The sequence below is a fragment of the Candoia aspera genome, chromosome 3 (assembly GCF_035149785.1).
Source record: "Candoia aspera isolate rCanAsp1 chromosome 3, rCanAsp1.hap2, whole genome shotgun sequence".
NCBI lineage: Eukaryota > Metazoa > Chordata > Lepidosauria > Squamata > Boidae > Candoia > Candoia aspera.
This window is the reverse complement of record NC_086155.1, coordinates 54,921,117-54,938,864: the sequence shown is the minus strand read 5'-3', so window position 1 is coordinate 54,938,864 and position 17,748 is coordinate 54,921,117. Positions and strand designations below refer to the sequence as shown.

General features: G+C 39.8%; 1 protein-coding gene across 2 annotated transcripts; it reads right to left on the bottom strand.

The window, feature by feature from the left end:
- Window positions 1-7,518: 7,518 nt before the first annotated feature.
- TMEM125 (transmembrane protein 125) lies at window positions 7,519-14,373 on the bottom strand. Of its 2 annotated transcripts, XM_063297759.1 has the most exons (3): window positions 14,184-14,373; window positions 11,242-11,573; window positions 7,519-8,831 (listed from the first exon to the last, which is right to left on the bottom strand). In XM_063297759.1, exon 3 carries the CDS (start codon window positions 8,539-8,541, stop codon window positions 7,870-7,872), a length of 672 nt encoding a protein of 223 aa, XP_063153829.1. In that variant the 5' UTR covers window positions 8,542-8,831; window positions 11,242-11,573; window positions 14,184-14,373; the 3' UTR covers window positions 7,519-7,869. The 2 variants fall into 2 exon arrangements, with proteins under 2 accessions (XP_063153829.1, XP_063153828.1); XM_063297758.1 differs by lacking the exon at window positions 11,242-11,573.
- Window positions 14,374-17,748: the final 3,375 nt, after the last annotated feature.

Here is a 17,748-nt window from a genome sequence, read left to right as displayed (position 1 = left end):
GATTCTTTAAATTCTTAAGGTAATGATTAGAATTTTCTTCCATTCAGGATTGAAGGCAGATTCACCCTACGTTTTCCAAATTGTTCTGAAGGTCTCTAATAGCTTAACAGTAGTTAATGAGCAATTTCCAAAAGTGATTAGAAAGTGAGGTTTGCAAAATTAGTGTCCTTTAAAAGTTTTTGCCACAGTTGCAAGCAAGATGGCTAATCCTGTGATCTCCCGATGCTCAAACCTGCAGAAAACCACTGTCCTGTGGTCTCCTCGCAACGAGCAGCCGTCCAGAGCATATGTGAGCAATCTCCTGTCCTCTCCTTATATGGAGGGGTTCCAAGGAATTGGTCTACTCACTGGTTCCTTGGTCTTTGCTGTGGTCATTGGCTCTCCTTTCACAGAGCCATCTTCAGTTCACCGTACATCCCCTGGAAGTTCAAACTGCATACAGTAGTTCTACCTTCTGTCTCCTTTGCAAGTAGTTTCTCTCCATACTGTGAAACAGAAGGAAGCAGTGATTCATAAGCCCCAAAACTATAAACCCATAAACTTTAAATATTACTTAAGACCAGATTAAACATAGTTATCTTATTTGCTATTTGACTTCCTGTTGTGGTCATTATGATATTTTGTGCATGAAATGTATGGGGTTTTGGGTTCAGCGGAGGTAGTACAATTGTTCTTAAATATTCAAATTATTAAATACTGATGGTAACGAAGAGATAATTTCTCATTTAAGGAATATAAATCACTTCTAGGCTATGGCACAGTACATGAATAGGAATGTACAGAAATCTGTAGTGGGTGAGAGACTGTTATATAAATAAATACATACCTAAGTATTTAAACAGATGTGGAAATTGTGGCTCAGGACTTTGAGGTAATTCCACATGGTTGGACCAATTGAATTCCTCAGTCAAGTCTGAAGAGGTATTGCCTCACAGCATGTCATTTAACAGAATAATATTTCCCCCTGGATCACATTCATTCACAGTGTTGCATAATTTCCTCCTAAAGTCATCTCTGGTTCTTCCATTATGGAAGATTCACTGGAACATAACATGCAACTATCAGCATTCTATGGATTCCTCCTTTCATATGCATCCACAATCAGATGACACTATTCATACTTTCTGACATGCATTTTAGTTCTTTCATTTATCATTAAACCTACACTTTCAGTTCCCTAGAATATACATCGATTCCATTCCACAAGATCAGACCATCTTCACTGAGAATTATTATGTTCTTTCCCTTTCTCTTAGATTTACCATATATCTATTTTTCTTTTTTCTTTCTCCTAATTCATGCTCCTTACTATATACTCCTCCTACATTCCAAGTCACAATCTTCCATATGCCAAACTTGTCATATGGTCATAAAGATATTGACCTCTGCCACCCATCATGGCTTTGGTCAATCAAAGTTTTCATATAAACCTTTTAGAAAAATAGAGACGATACAGACTAGCTTACTAGACCTAGCCAAACTTTCTCCCCCTGGTAGTGGAGTACTGAGCCATAGGGTGGAAGCCAAGTTCTCTAGGACTTCATACCCTGGCCCACCTCCTGCTCTGTGGTACTGGGCTAGTTGTTCCTCCACCTTACTAGTTCCTGCTCCTACTATCTATCTTCCAGAGGGCACCAAACTGCTGTATGTGAGAGAGAGTACTTTCACAACCTGTGCTACCTTTGTGGTGATTAAAAGCTTAAAATACAAAAATTGAAATAATTTCTAAAATACTACTTCCTGGCTTTACCATATAAGAATCTGTGGCTAGAGGATTCAGCCCTTCCTTCTCTCTCTTGGAAGACAGGCCAATCTCACAAGAGATAAATAATGTCAGACTTTACTGTAAAAGTGATTTAAAAGCCCTCTTTATACATTTATCAAGAAGCCATCCTTAGCGTTGAGGGAGTTAAACAGCTGTTGCTATACAGAATGAATATACATACTGTATATACCTGTTCAATCGTGTTGGATTCTTGGAGACTGCCTGGACAGGTCCCTATGGTTTTCTTGGCAATATACTGTAGGTCCTAGTAAATTAATTAACAGAAGAATCCACAAGAAAATAGTGTGGTCTGGTTAGACCACAAGATGGTGCTCATCTGCTTCAAATTTTTAAAAAGCTGTCAAAGAGATTGGATTCAAATGATTAGTGATTACAATAATGTTCTAAATAAATAAAAATATTCCTTCATGTCCACTTTGTTATAGATAAAGGTTGGAATTGCACACAATTCTCTAGCTTGTACAGAGAAATAAGAACAGGAAACCATGCAACCTAACTTAATATAACAGAGAAAACAGGCATTAAGTTGAATGCATTTCCTGGCTGGACTTGTGTTACCTATTTCAACAGAGATGGCAGTTTCTGAAACAGAAGTCCCTTTGCATATCCTTTGACACTCCAGCTTCTTGGAGATTTCAAACTTTAATCAGATGCTGTCAGGAATGATGTTAGTTCGATGATCTCCCAAGCCTTGTACACAGTTCTTTCAAACTATGCTCTTAGTTTTAAAAGGACCAAACTTTTTTTGCAGCAGAGAGAGGGCTGTTATTGCACATATAATTAAAAATGACCTTAAACACCAAAAGGAAGCAACAAAGGAGAAAAAAGAGAGAACCTTTTTATTCCTTCTGGTGACATCACTTGTGACTCCTAAACCAGGGCAAGGGAAATTGCCCATCTGGTTTAGAGCAGTGTTTTTCAAGCTTGGCAACTTTAAGATGTGTGGACTTCAATTCCCAGAATCCCCAGAAGACATGTGGCCTTCAATTCCCAGAATTCTGGGAGTTGAAATCCACACATTTTAAAGTTGCCAAGTTTGAAAAATACTGGTTTAGAGCTTGAGAAACAGAATTTGGTAGGTACAGGTGCCAAAAAAAAAAGTGTTGGAAGAAAATTTTACTTTCTTATGAAAGTTCTTAGGCAATTGCTTGAACAGAGATAAATTTTATTGTCCAATAGCATGATGTACAGATCAATCAGCTGTCAGAGGTAGCCAAACTTGTATTTTCCCCACAAGCTCTTTATATAAGAGAGCTTGGCTATTGTTATGCAAAACTGTTCCCGCTCTGTAGGAACTTCTGAGAAGGCGCACTTAGTCAGTTTCTTGGCAGGGGGCGCTCTCTAGGAATTTCAGGAAAGTGCAGTTTGCCGGTGTTCAGAGAGGAGGGGCTCTGTGGTCAGGCTCCCTGCTGTTTGTGCTTTTCTGTTCTCAGTCCAGGTTCCCTGCTGGGCTGTGGCTTTGTCTCCTAGCTTGGAATATTCACCTTGGAAGGAATCTTTTGTTTTTTTGATTATGGAGATCTGTTTGTCTGGGGAAGAATGATTACCTGGATGGGCTCTGCTAATCTCTGGCACCTTTTGTCTTACAAGGTCTCTGATTAAGCCTGAAAGGAATCTTTTGTCTAAACAGTTGGGGCTTCCTGTCACATTTTAATCGCTTGCTTCCCCTTTTGCATTGAACCCATTCTGTTTTGTAACTTTAACCTTTTACCTTGCTCAAGGAGGGAAAGCAATGTGGCAGGAAACAGTGTTTGAGGAAGACAGTATGGTGGGGAGGGAGAGGTATTAATTTCTTCCCACAGTAGGTATGTTCTGCGAACCCAGTAAATCAATAATTCAAAAAGCAAAAGTATTTTGCTAACCCAGCCAAATTATGTTCTGCAAAAGTTTTTTGTCTTATCCTGGGTTTCTTAATCAGGGTTCCAGGGAACCCCAGGGTTCTGTGTGAGGTCACTGGGGGTTCCCTGGGAGATCACGATTTATTTAAAAAATTATTTCAAATTTGGACAACTTCACATTAAAGAAGTCAGTGTCATTCTTTATTTTCATTTTAAGAATACTGTTAATGCATATATAAAGGCCTACCCATGAAACAAATATAATGATTTTGTAACTTCTGGCCTATATTTGAGCCTGAATGTGCGGGGGTTCCCCGAGGCCTGAAAAATAGTTCAAGGGTTCCTCCAGGGTCAAAAAGTTGAGAAAGTCTGGTCTTATCATTTCAGTATTCTGTAACACTTTTTTAAAAAAAAAGTTATTAATTAAAATAAGACTACATCGTCTCAGAGCTAAAAGCCGGCTGACACCTCAGGGCTCCGTGATGCAGCAATTCCAAGCCCACTTGGGGCGTGCACGACTCGTCTCTTTTTGGGTCCAAGAGCCCTAACAGGGAAGTAGAAAACATGCCGCAGGTGAGGTCACTGGGTGGAAACTTGTAGAAAGGTAGAGGGGATATTTTCAAGGAGCAACTGAGGAATGTGTGGATGAGGTGGTTTTGTGAGTTCGTGGCCCGGCCGCTTGCAAAAACTTCTGGCTGTCAGGAAGGCAAATACAGAACAGATCTAGGCTGCAAAAATCGAGATGGCCAACCTAGAATAGAGGGAGAAAAAATGGTTCTGAAACCATCAGCATCGTTTCCCAGGTGGTTCCCTCCAGCGTAGCCACTTCCTGAAAGGCACATGGCTGGGGAAGGCCAGGGTAGATTGTTGCACATAATACTCCCACTTGTGGCTTCATGTATGTTGCATGGTGTTGTTTGTGTATGTCCTTGCTCCTGCAGGCGATCAAAGGCAGCCTTCAGAGCAGCTATGCAAGTCTTCTAGAGGATGAGGCCACTTTAATGCTTAAGGGAGAGATGCTTTGATTGCACTAACATGATTTCCCAAGCGCCTCTTTCAGTTGCTTTGCACAGTCCTGTTTACTAATTTCAGACAGGTTGCATCCTGGGCTCTAAATTGCCTTCCCCCAGGCATGACTCAGCAGAGATATTTCTCAGCACTGCTGCCTGTGATCATTTTAACCAGAGATACCTGTAATTGAACTTGCAGACATTTGCAGGTCTAGCTTAGGGCTACTTTGACTAAACTTAGCTGTAGCTCCTCTGCAACATATGCATCCCAAGTTCCTTGGGTCTGAGGCCAGAAAGAAATTAGACCTTTTAGGATGTCTGCTAGTTTTCCATCAAGAGGGAGAGAGAGACTGTATTCATTGGTTAAGGAATGTGGAAATGCTGCTATCTAAACCACCCCCCATCTCTTTATTCTAGAATTAGGCATGCCATATCATCTGAAATTGGAATAATAAATTTACAGAAACTGGAAAAGGATTTACATTTAAATCCTTTAAGTCCCAAATGGTATCTAGCAGACACAGAAAGACTTGCTTAGAACCACTCTGCAGGGAAGGTAAGATGGGAGTATAGCTGACTTTTGGCATAGCATGCATCCAGAGGGCTTTTAGTCAGATAGTCTTCCCACTAAATTCAGTGGAAAATCTACTGTAACTCCCAAGCAAATGTGCAAAGATTTTCAGTATAGAGTTTGATGAATTTCTCAAACCATTAAATGTTTATAGCAAGGCATGGGAAAGCATCTTCTCTGGTTTTTCACATGCTTTTGTAAGATGCAAAGTGAGGAGAGTAACTTTGGAAAAAAAACTATTTATGTATTTATTTAAATGTATTGGCCGCCCAACTCCAGGGGTCTCTTGAAATGGGAATGGTTGCCTAACAGTTTAATAATTCACAACTGCAGCCTAGTTTCTCTGAGATGTGAATGGAACCTGGGTTATAGTTGTAGAATGGTGCTTTGTAAAGTAGGGGTCACAGAGATGTGGGGAATAGTGGCAGATTTCTCCACATATTTTTCACTTATATTCTAGTAAAAACTGCTATGACAACATCTGAAGATGAGTAGATAAGCTTGTATGTGAGAACTAAGCTGTGGTAGTATGGTGAGTAACTGGATATAAACTATCCATAGGTACATGGTGAAGCAACAAGGTGTTACAATATCTTATTTGATTTTCAAGGTACACATATGAATCAAATGACATTTCAGAAGGGTTTAGAAGCTGAACAAAGCAACACCCTCTTTCTCCTGGATCCAGTATCGTGGATGGTGCTAAAATCATTATTTTTAAATGATTTAAAATCATTTTTAAATGGAGCTGTCTTGTACTTCAGTTGAGATAAAAGGACCCCCTATCACTGCAACCCCCCCCCTTTCTTAAACAACATATCATTCCACTCATTTCCTTTTCCACATCTGCTGTCTAAAGTTGACAGAAGTTGCGTCTTGACCAAAAAGTCAATTGTATGAATTTGTATTTAATATGCAGTAGGGCTGTGTAGCACTTTGGAAGTAATTAGAAAATGTGCAAATGTAGCAGCTGTTCACAACTCTTTAAAGCAGCAGCTTCTTTTCCAGGAATTGCACAGTTGCCATGTGATCTTCAGAAAAGATGCAGAGTTTTAAAAGTTGCCGATACTTGTACCTCCACATGCTCCAAAGCCTTCTTTTGGAACTGAAGGCAAAGCATTGCACATTCCTAATATGCACTATTCTATCTGAATGCAGAATTGGGAATTTCTTTATATAGAAATACAGATTTCTCAACATGCACTTATACTGTATGACTTGAAATTGGTATAGGTTTATCTTACCATTTTGTTATTGTATGACTGCAGGAGATACTTTTAGACCTCCTTGCTTACTATACACTTTTCAGAAAGCCTTTTTTAATTTTGTCAGCTTTGATTCTACCTCAGATGAAATCCAAGATAAAAACAGCTGATTCCAGACTTCTATGAAGCAAGGCTAAGTTCCTCACTTGATATGAACCAAGTCAACTTAAACAGACTGAGAGAAACTTTAAAAACCAAGAGTTGATACAATTTAAGTAACTTTTACTGATTTTGTCTGCTACTTTACAGCTGTTGGGAAGTCAGCATTGCGGGAAGGGACAGATATTATAAAGCTACTAATCTGCAGATGCTGTACAGCCATCTTGCTCTTTGTCTGGGGCAAGATGTCTTGAAATAATCAGACCTAGTGATTTCCATTATAAAAGTAAACAAAGTAAGTATTATTTCTTCATACACGAGGAAATAGGCACACCTATACCAATTTTGTTATCCGTATAGTACATGAATTGATTTTTCCATGGATTCACACATATAGTTGCTCCTCCTGTAAATTTTCTTTTATAATTATAATTTATTAAATTTATATGCTGCCCGATTCCCAGCAACTCTGGGTGGTTTTATTTTGTTTCCAAACTCAAGTACCCTGAAGTCTTAAGACTGGAAAATACTATTCCTATCATCTATTTTCTATCAAGCACCATTGGCAAGATAGAGTTGCCATGTCTGGGCTACAAAAATTTGGATGATCCTTAGAATACAGCAAAGAGAAACAGACAAATATAACTTGTTGCTGCCATCTTGTGGTCACCTGAATTTTTGCAGCCCAGATCCTGTAGCCCTGCTGGCTGCTCTGTAGGGTGGGTTTTGCCAGGGTCCTCAGTGTTCTGGCTAGGAAGATACGCTTTGTTGGAAAATATGCTCTGTGTAGCTTAGTTATTCTTTAGCATTCATACTTTGGTTGTTCTGAATAGAATGGTGTGCATTTTGGAATTCTGACTGTCACCCACATAAGCTTAAAACTGATTCAGTTTCTACAGAGCTGCTGCTTTCATTTTTGTAAAATCAAGTTTCTAGTCCCTTTGAATGCAAAAAAGAAATAGATGGTAATGCCTCACAAACCAGTGTTAGACCAAAATGCATTTTCAGTGGAACTGCTGAGAGAGATGCTTCTCCGCATATTTAAGGTGCCTTAGTATGTAGGATAAGCACAGTCCCACTTTGGAATGATGGCCATTTTTTTCCTCCATTCACATTTCTTTTGAATCTCCCTGTGCTCCAAAGCAAACTTCAGAGGCCAGGCTTCAACAATGATGCCAGAATAACTGCTCTGCTGTGAAAAGTCCATCACATTGCTGAGTTTGGGTTAGATGGCATGTAAGGCAAATGCCAACCCAATGTTAGAGTTATCTCAGAGTCAGCAGCAGTTGCCACTTGAGGGTTAAATTAGGTTCGCCATGCTGGAGGTAGGAGGAAATTGCTGGCTGGCAGAAACGTGTCCTGATACAGTGAAGATGGCACTGTTGTTTTCAGCCCCCTGGTTCTGACAGGTAGCCGGGCAATAGGAGGTCCACGTCAGATACAGCAACAAGCTGAGCAGGATAATTCCTCCAGCGGCTGTGAGCACAATGCCACTGATGAACATGCTGGCAAGGGGGCGTGGGGTTGGGGGATTGGTGCTGACACTGGTGGTAGAGAGGGCTGTGAGCACTGTGCCACACACCAGCAGTACCAAGGCTGTCAGCAGAAGCACAACGCAGTCAGATGCCCCACCGCTCTTCAGTAACGCCACCTGTTCTCGTCTGCGAATGCAGTTCATGTCCTGGATGGCAGAGCTCAACAGCTGCTTCAGTAGTACCAAGAGTGCCAGCAGACAGAGCGTTGTGCCCACTGCCAGCCTCCACTCTCCAGAGCGACTGCTAGTACTGTAGAGCAGGGCAATGCCACCCACCCCACAGGCTAGGATCAAGGCCACCGCTACTCCATAGCAAATGAAGGACTTCCTAGGCTCCTGGAACCACCATAGCTCCACATGTTCTTCTAGGATGTTCCTCTGGATCCGGCTGGCATTGGCTGGTTGCCTGGGCTCATTCAGATGCTCCAGCTCTGGCATGGTGGATGCTGAACCGGCTCATAGGCGAAAAGGATGAGTCACTGGGATTGCTGCTTTCAGCTGGCCTGGAGGGTGACAGCAAGGAGGAAGGTGGGCACTTGAGACATTTTCCTGGGGCTAGAGGCAATGCCCTTTTATTTGGTTCCTACCCAAATCACACTTTGTCTGCTTGGATGGAAATGGTTTGAGAAGGAACAGCAGAAATGGAAGACTCTGTCTAAGGCTGAGACTGAAACCTGCTTCAGCATCTTGCAGCTCCCTTCCGAGCACACCCAGATCTTGCCAGCTATCTGAAAAAGAAACAGTGACAAAATATGAAGAGGGAGCTTTCTCTCCACAAGGGGAAAAGAAAGAGTGATGAGGACCACTCCCCATGGGGTCAACTAGGGTCCATGCAAGTAAAGCAGCTTTTTGTGGGACAGGCTGTACAGTTCCATGCCTTGCCTTCAAAAGATAAATCAAAAGCCTTCCTTGTGGCAAAATGTACAGTATGTGTCAAGAAAAGCAAGACTGCCTTTATGAGTAAATTATAATTGAAACTTCAGTTGCCCTTATGAAACATTTGGATGCATTTTCTCATTTACACAGTTTGAATAATTTATAGCAAAATGTAAGCATGCAGGAAATGCTACTCATATTTCTACTCAGCATTTTACCCCCACCATCTTCAAAATACTTAGAATCTCTTCTTTAAGAAAAGATGGATTTGATATTCCTGGGATGCTGAACTTGGCTCTTTGTACTAATTTTTGTCTTGATGCAAGGCAAAGATGAATTATAACTGCTGTCAGCATTTCTCATGACATGATAGATGTTGAAACAGGAATAAATAAATAAACAGTTCTTCAGTGAGAAAAGGCAAAAATAGGTTCTATATTAAAATTAAGTTTTTGTCATTTTGGGATTAGCTTTATATTTATTAAAAATATTAAATGTATCACCTGTTCTTTCACAGAGACATACTTCACAAAATAACTAAAATTAAGAAATGCTATCCTGATCCTAGGACTCATCTTCATGTCCCTCTGATTACAGTACCAAGATGCTTCTCTAATAATTTTTAAGGGGCACCTTCTCATGACATCACCTCTGTCTTTTCCCCAGCCCACTGCAGAGGCACCCTGAAGATGTCTTCAGTTGTTCCACTGTTAAAACGGTGTTTTCCACCTTTTTTCAACACATTTTGCTAATACAGTCTAACATGCCTTGGTGACAAAGCTGGCAATAACATGGACAGGGGCAGGGAATTGATTGTCTAAGTCTGCTGTGGACATAGCATGTCTTTGCTGGGCCATGGCTGGGGCTATGAGAGAGACTAGACACTTGGCACAGTCTTTTTTGTTCATTTGTTTTGATGTGGGAATATCAATCTTCTGGAAGACTGATAGGTTAACATAATTTTTGTTACCAATCTCCTGTTCAGCTGATGGCTTTTCATGTTGGTAGGTGATGCTGGGTGGGAGGAGAAAGGAAGCTGGACAACCCATTGTCCTGCATTAACTCCATAAAGAAAGCAGCAATGTTCCCTGGCTTCATGCTTGACTGAAGGAGAAAGCACAAATTATCCTGATATACTTTTCTGCTGTTTGAAGGATGGGAAGAATATATGCTGACTATGGCTGGGAAGAAGCATCCTTAGAATGAAGGAGAAAACCACACATTTTTGTGAAATAATAATAGTCTTTTCTATATTCCATCCCTTTCTAGGAAGAATGTAGGGTTAAAGAGTAGCATTTACAGATTATAGAAATTGCTTGAATTTAATTCCAAAATTTGTTTACTGATTTTTAACCATTGTGATTCCTAAAACATTTCACACTGTACATTAAAACAGTGTGAAATTACTCCTATCACAAAATCAAAGCAGCAGATTAGAACAGGATTGTAGTACCAAGGCCTCACAAGTGTCCCAGTAAAATGGGAAAAACATTATTAAATTTTTATGTACTAACACACTTGTGAAACATCACCCTGAAAGAGCAAGCAGGAGACATACAATTGTGCTGTCTAGGTACAAAGTTCTGTTAATTGCAGGAAAAAGGATGCAGCTATTATGTATCCCATGAGAACATCTTAATATCGTTCGAAAAAGGCAAAAACGAATTAGGAAAGGCATAGTGCAAAAATATCAGAATTGCTTCTGTTGAAATAAATGGCTCATCCTTATTCTGTAGTTTTGTAAACTTGATGAATCTAGTGATATAACAGATTTTATGATTGTGTGAATAAAAACAATCAGCATCAAAAGGAATACATATGCAATAGAAATACATCTTCTGTATAATAATATGCACTAGAAACAGACATATTTTGATTGATAACGGTTGAGAATAGTTTGATAAATATAAATAGGAGAAATATTACTTTGTATCATAATAGAATTAGTGGTCAACCAACAAAATTGAAATGTGATTTTAAAACAAGATGAATTTTCTTATAAATACATACTAAATACAGATTGGGGTGGGGGTTAATATCCATAGCTACTTTTTAAGGTACTTGGGCTGGAGACAGTAGATGACTAGACACAAGCAATGATCATAAAGCATCAATTTCCTTGGCTGTTATGCACATCCTTAATATTTGACTATAAAGTAGACTATAAAGTCTACTCCAGAAAGGTTGCACACATGCCTTATAAAGAAGCTTCTTCCATGTAGGCCCTCAAGGACTGGTCCAAAGTTCTGGTTTTGAAATTACCTTCAATGTGCACTTGTGGTTATGATATCTCAATTCCAGGATGGTGGGTCAGTGGCTCCATGCCTTCCAAGAATTCTGCTCATAGGTGCTGCAGTCTTGGCTAAGTCTTCAACAAGTTGGCTGTTCCTGGTGCAAGGGTATTCATGTCATGCACCAATTTTTAGCTGTGTTTGGGCTCTTGGTACAAGTCTTCATTTTAGTAGCATTTGCTTCTTCTACTGGCAAAGGCTGATGATTGAGGCAGAGATCCCACACAATAAGAAAGCTTCTTTCACTGTTCCAGTCTCACATGGTCCTTTGTCAGCATCTGCCTCTTGTCACCAACTGGTTCTCTGTGTTGTGAGACAATAGAAGCTTGCATCTAAGCTATTTTAACCCTTGATACACATTTTTTCTCCAAGAGCAATTGACACCTGGGCTAAGTACAAGGATTTGCTACGTTCTCTTCCTCTGTCCCTGCTTAGGATACAAATAATAGGATTTAATTTTGTCCAACTTGATAAAGTTGTTGGCCATGGTAACATTTAACCATTTCATACTACTTTGCTCTTCTGATTTTTTTCCTTTAGGTATCCTGGGAATAAGGCAGGAATCTAAGTGGAAAGTGGGTGCTGAATATGTTACTTAGGAAGAATAGATAAAAATACTTCTGGTATCCTATTCTCAAGATGGTTAATTCTTGCTGGATCGTTTTGAAATCTTTTCAATATTTAAGCAGGAGTTTAGATTTGCTGGCTTAAATGGTCCTTGCAAATTCTATGACTCTGAGTCTTCCTCTATAGAATATCTATAGAATATCAAAAGTATCAGAGACCTGAAAGTGAAATTACTTTCATTGGTTAAGTCTAGTTGCTGCCCCTTAACCTTCTGAAGCTAGTTTATTTTGCTGAGCTCTGAAATCAGAAAGTCACTTCATTTAAATAAAGTACAGTGTAGTATGGAACCTAAGTTCAGGATCTGAACTTTCTACCTAGAATTGTACTCCACTGAATACAGTGGAGCTTCTAAACAGGATGGCAACCTAAAAGTGCATCCTAGCCTAAAAACCATTAGGCCCTTATATAAATGGAATGATAGTGCTTTGTACTGCATGAAATTTATTTTCACTGTGAAAGCTGCCAATGGCTTAAAATCCTTTACGTTCTTTTCACAGGCTTAAAAAAAATCTATTTACAAACATTGTTTTTCTTGTTTTCTTTCTTCCTGCTTTCCTTGGATCTGTATGCACATCAAATGTACATACAAGATGTAACATTGCCTGCTCCCCCTTGAAAGTAATAACAACTACTGCCAGCCTGGTGTTCAAGAGATGTACTGGGCTACAACCTCCATGATTCTCAGTATAAAAGTTGTAGCTCAACATGTCTCCTTCCAGCAAATTAGGGAACAGTTTGATACAGAAAGCTGGTGGTGTAAATGGAATAGCCCCCCAAGTGTGGATGTTATACCCCTCTCTGCATTCCTGCTACTGGGAGGAACTTTCAGAGTAACTCCCAACTTTAGAGAGTTTCGGTCTATTTGTCTTGCAAAAGGAGACCTGTACCCCATTTGCAATCAGTTTAACATCCTTTTTACCAAAGGTTGCAAAGATGTCTGCAAAGAAGGAGATTCATAACCGAGGGCGAGCATTACTTTGATTTGGCTCAGTGCTAAACTCATTGCCGTTTTTTGTATTATAGCAGATTTTAGCTGTGGAATTAAGTAGGACAGAAAAAGAGACTTTTATGTAGGCAATACGAATGGCGTAAGAGTCAAAGCACGTGATGATCATTTATAAATCCACCACTAGCCAAAGGCAGCAATTTAATGCATGTTTCCTTTGGAATCAGTAGGATGTATTTGAGAATGAGCATGTGTGGGGATCTAACAGCAGGTAAGGGATTTAGAGGATATTTAGTGCAGCATATAAGAATGAAAGAAGTGTAGTTATCATCCACCCACCGACCCACCCACACGCTTCTCAAATAAGAGATCTCATTTAATCCAGGCAATTGTTTAATAATTTGATCAGAGGCTACTGGAGTTTTCCCTTGGCAGAAGCAGTGGGCAGAAAAAGGAGGCTTCTGATCCAGACACAGCCTGACAGCGTCAGGCCGACCCCCACTCTCCAACAGAGACAGAACATGAGATCACTGTTAAAACCATATGGCAATCAGGCCTGTTTAAGGCAGACTGCCAGCTAAGTCACATGATTGGATAAACTGGAGTACTAAATCCAGTAGTAAATCACTGGAAGATGGACCAAGATAGAAGATGAATCTCCCCTTGTCCACGAACACCCCAACATCTTTGTATGTTAGTTGTGAATTAAGCTTGAATTCTTGAGAAAAAGCAGTTGAGCCCTGTGGATGTTGAATTATGGATACTGACATGAAATCCATATTCATGGGTCCATCCATTTCATTTAAATACCAAACAGTGAAAAAGAGTTGCTATATGCTCTAGGCGATACTTGCCTGAGGCTGTGTATGGATGGTGCACGCTAGCTTGGGACAATGTTTGCTGTGTTTTGCTGGAGTGCCTGTAGCTAGGAGAAGTTACTATCCAGCTTGGTTTCAGCTCTTCAGCATTAACCTATAGGGGAAAAGACCTGTCTTCCTCAATATTGCCTACTTTTAGTCAGTGAAGCTACTGGTTAAGGAAACCTAGAGAGGAAGAATGGTTTTAAGACTTAAAAAGTATGCCAGTTCCACCTACTTTGATAACTCCTGGAGCTTAAATGAAGGTAAAAGGTAAACAGAAATACATGCCAATTAATATGGAAATAAGTGTGTCTATATGTTGGTGTGATATAGCTCAAGAAAGAAAGAATGTGTGTGAGTGTATAGTCCTCTGAAAAGTTTTTAGAAGGCAGCTTCTCCAAATCTTGACTGAAAAGAGAAAGGATAGCATGGCATGGAGGCAAACAGATATTTGCTGGGCTGGACATGGAGTTCACTCACCTACAGCTGATTAATCACAGAAGATGTTGCTGCAAGAATCTTTTCCTGGGCCATGTTCTTGGGTTTCCTAAGACACTTGTGCCATATTCCTCTTCCATTGGGGTTGACTAATGGGTCAATTTTTAGGATATGGTCCAAGGATAAAATTGAAACCTACCTTCTACACTCTCTGCCTGCATCTGCCTATCAAGCAACAGGTGCTGGTTCCACCTCCTTCCTCCCTCTAACAATACCATATGCTTTATCTGATAGGCTTACAGCAGGCACTGACCTTTGCCCAGGCAGGTACATTCTCTAGCAGGGTGGAGTTGGAGAGACAACCTGTTGTCCTTGGAAACATTCCAGCCTGATGACAGTGTACGTACAGGAAGTGGAAATAGGAAGGCTAGTGAAGCCAACAAAAGAAGGATATACATTACAGGTAAACAATACAGAGTAATAGAGATTGATTGCTCATTGCAAGACAATTGATATTTTTTTCTTCAAGGAACAGCACAGGGGCCGTAAGGACATGGTACAAATTAGCGTCAAGATAGAAATACAACTTCTCTTCATCTTCTGTCTCTATTGGGAAGCTGGAAACCTTTAGCAGACTTTCTGGGAATAGGAATAGCTCTTGAGTCCTAATAGAAAGTATTAATTGGTTTGGGGAATGAACATTCTAATTAAACAGATCACTGATGATCTCTACAAAGGCTAGAACAGTATGCAATTATTAAAAAGAGTGTAGTCTGTTGCAGAAAAATTGGCTAATTGGGCTGGATTTGGGATCTGTTAAAATGCTATCCATCCATCCTACAGTTGGCAGAAAACTATACCAGCATAACATTTCCTGTCCCCACTGCTGAGATCTATTCTGCACTGATTGCCTGTTTTGCTGGTAGCCAAATGGTGATGCCCTTACAGTATTTCTTGCCTGCAGGTTGCATTAAACAAAGTAATTGGTAAAACCTTATGGCTTTACTGCCCTGTCAATCATGATAGTGATGAGAAGATGGGGCTGGGGTAGGTGGCAAGTTGACAGGGTGACTTGACCTACGTCTCCTGTTTTGATAAATGTGTTAAAGGATGAGAGTGCAGATCTGCTTGCTACCTCTAGAAGTCCATTGAACACTTTATTCAATGGGCTTCTGGAGATGGTGAGTTTTGACAAATAGCTGGACTCATGCACTCTACTGGAGGGCTTTGGTCTGTTTTTCAAAACATGTTTCTTTGGAAAACTGAACATATCCTGTTCTTCTTGGACATAGATGGAGGTAGAGAGTGTCCAGGGACTGACGGGAATGTGCCCACACCAGCCTGAGTTGGTTACTAGATGCTAAGGTGATCCCATCCCTCATGGTCCCCTGACTCTGCTGCCAACAGAATGGTTGGTGAAGCACATCATATTTTACACACATTGGAACAGCTGTGGGTTGCTGTCAGTTTAAGGAGAAAACTGCTTTAGCACTGGGACAGCTTACACTTGCCTCACATATGGGCTGAGGACCAGATGAAGGCAGTATCATAGGGATATAGTAGAAAAATGTTGTTGTCAGACAAATTTGTCCCATGGTTAGATGCAAGTTGGGAAAGGCCCTCTGAGGAGCATACAACATAGTTGTTAGATCCTCAAGTCTCTTGTATTCTGATGGTATAGACAAAGTGATGGGAAGAGTGCTAAAATTGAAGTTCAACTTATCTGGAGGTCCAACATTAGGGAAAATTGCACTAGCTCCTTTCATAATATTTCTAAACTATGGCAAACTATTGGATGTTTTGACTTTTCTCTGCTTCTGTATCTTGATTTCTTTCCTTGATTTTGGTTTGTAGCAGAGCACATTCCAAGTGACAATGGGTTTTTTCTTATACACAGACATTTTAACGTCAAGTTCCTCCTGCAATATAATCCCCTCCTAGCTGATATAATTATTAGTTTGATGAATATACTGTAAGTGAAGTCTCCTTCAAGACAAACTTAACTCCTAGTGACTTCCTGGACACAACTATGTAGTTTTCCTGACAGTAATACCAAAGTGGGTTGCCATATTTTCTTGTCAGGCTTATAACATACCCCCTCAGTAACTTTGTGGTATTGTTTCCACCACAGATCAAGTTTTAAATCATTTCTAGCCACCCCTCTCTTGAACGTTCTTGTTTAAATTGCAACGTTTTAGCACAAGATATTTATATTTAGCTTACACTGCTTCCTGTTTAAAACGTAACTTACTAGGACAATACTGACAGTATTAAATGTACACTGTGTGCTTAATAATGGGAGGTAAGTTCCATATACCATGGATACAAAACATTAGCACCTGTTCATCTAGAGAAAACCTACCTTTTGTGACACTGGCATGCCATGAGCACAAAGATTTGTTATACTACCTTAGAATCCCAAATAGAGTTGTAAGTTTTGCAACCAATTTAATGAAGCCCACATTACAAATTCTACAGCTAGTCCATTAATACCTTCCTATTTGGGAACCGTATGGCAAAATGCTTTTTCAGCATGAGTTGCTTGGCCCCCCCTTTTTTTTTCAATCAGGATCTGCTTCTTTTGGGCAGGTTCTTAGACTGCGTCTTTAGAAGTTGTGTATGTGCGTGTAAAGACATGTGGTACAGAGAAAATGTCTCACCTAAGGGCAGTACTTCAGCATGATGAAGCCAAAACTAAACTATTTTAATATACCTATCAGAGGAGAATAGTTAGTTAGTAATTATCAATGATAGAATTGAATTACATCCGCCTTCATTGCAGGAAATGATGATAGACGTAGGGAAGAATGAACGATCTAATCTGGAAGATATTATAAAGAGCTGTCTGTGACCAGGACCTTCTTTTATAAGGCATTATGACTGAAGTATTTGTCCACTTCAAAAATAATCAGGAAAAGCTGCTTCTGAGCATCCTGAAGGACAAAGATAGCTCCCGTCTGCAACTCTTTTAAAGAACCATGTCTTCTCCCAGAAACATGGGGTTGTCATCTACAGCTGCCACATCCAGGGAAAAAGTGCAGCTGCTTTAAAGAGTTGCAGACAAATGTTATGCTCGCACTCCACCCCCATGCTCTCCAGAATACCCTTTTGAAATCAAATCTAAATTATCACACAATCCTACTGTTCTCTTATACCAATTCTTATTTTCTCTAATTTGCTAAATGCATTTCTCTAAAATACCTTAATAACTCATACATTATCTTTGCTATATATATTTTTATAATTGAAGTAAAATATTATTTTGACTTTCATTTTGTTATTTAAAACCTTGTTGATTGTTATGGTTATCTAAATAATATCTTCCTATGACTATTAAGTCATGCCAGCTAGACTATACTCCTAAATCTTCTTCTTTGGCTTACTGTCAGAGTCCTTTTGCTTTTATGGTGAATAGAGGAAAAAAGCATATTTTTTTAAAAAAAGGAATTCTACCAAAATATTTCCACAGAATTCCTGTGTTAATGTAGTAATGAAAAGACCAAAAAGGGCATATTATTTGCAAACCTAAGTGGTAATATGCTTCCAGGATCCATTTAAAGTACTGTTGCATAGGAACAATAAGAAATATTTCATTTCTTATTGTTCC

What these genes read in the sequence shown, in the direction of transcription:
- TMEM125 (XM_063297759.1), bottom strand. Translation starts at nt 8,541, where the DNA reads ATGCCAGAGCTGGAGCATCTGAATGAGCCCAGGCAACCAGCCAATGCC.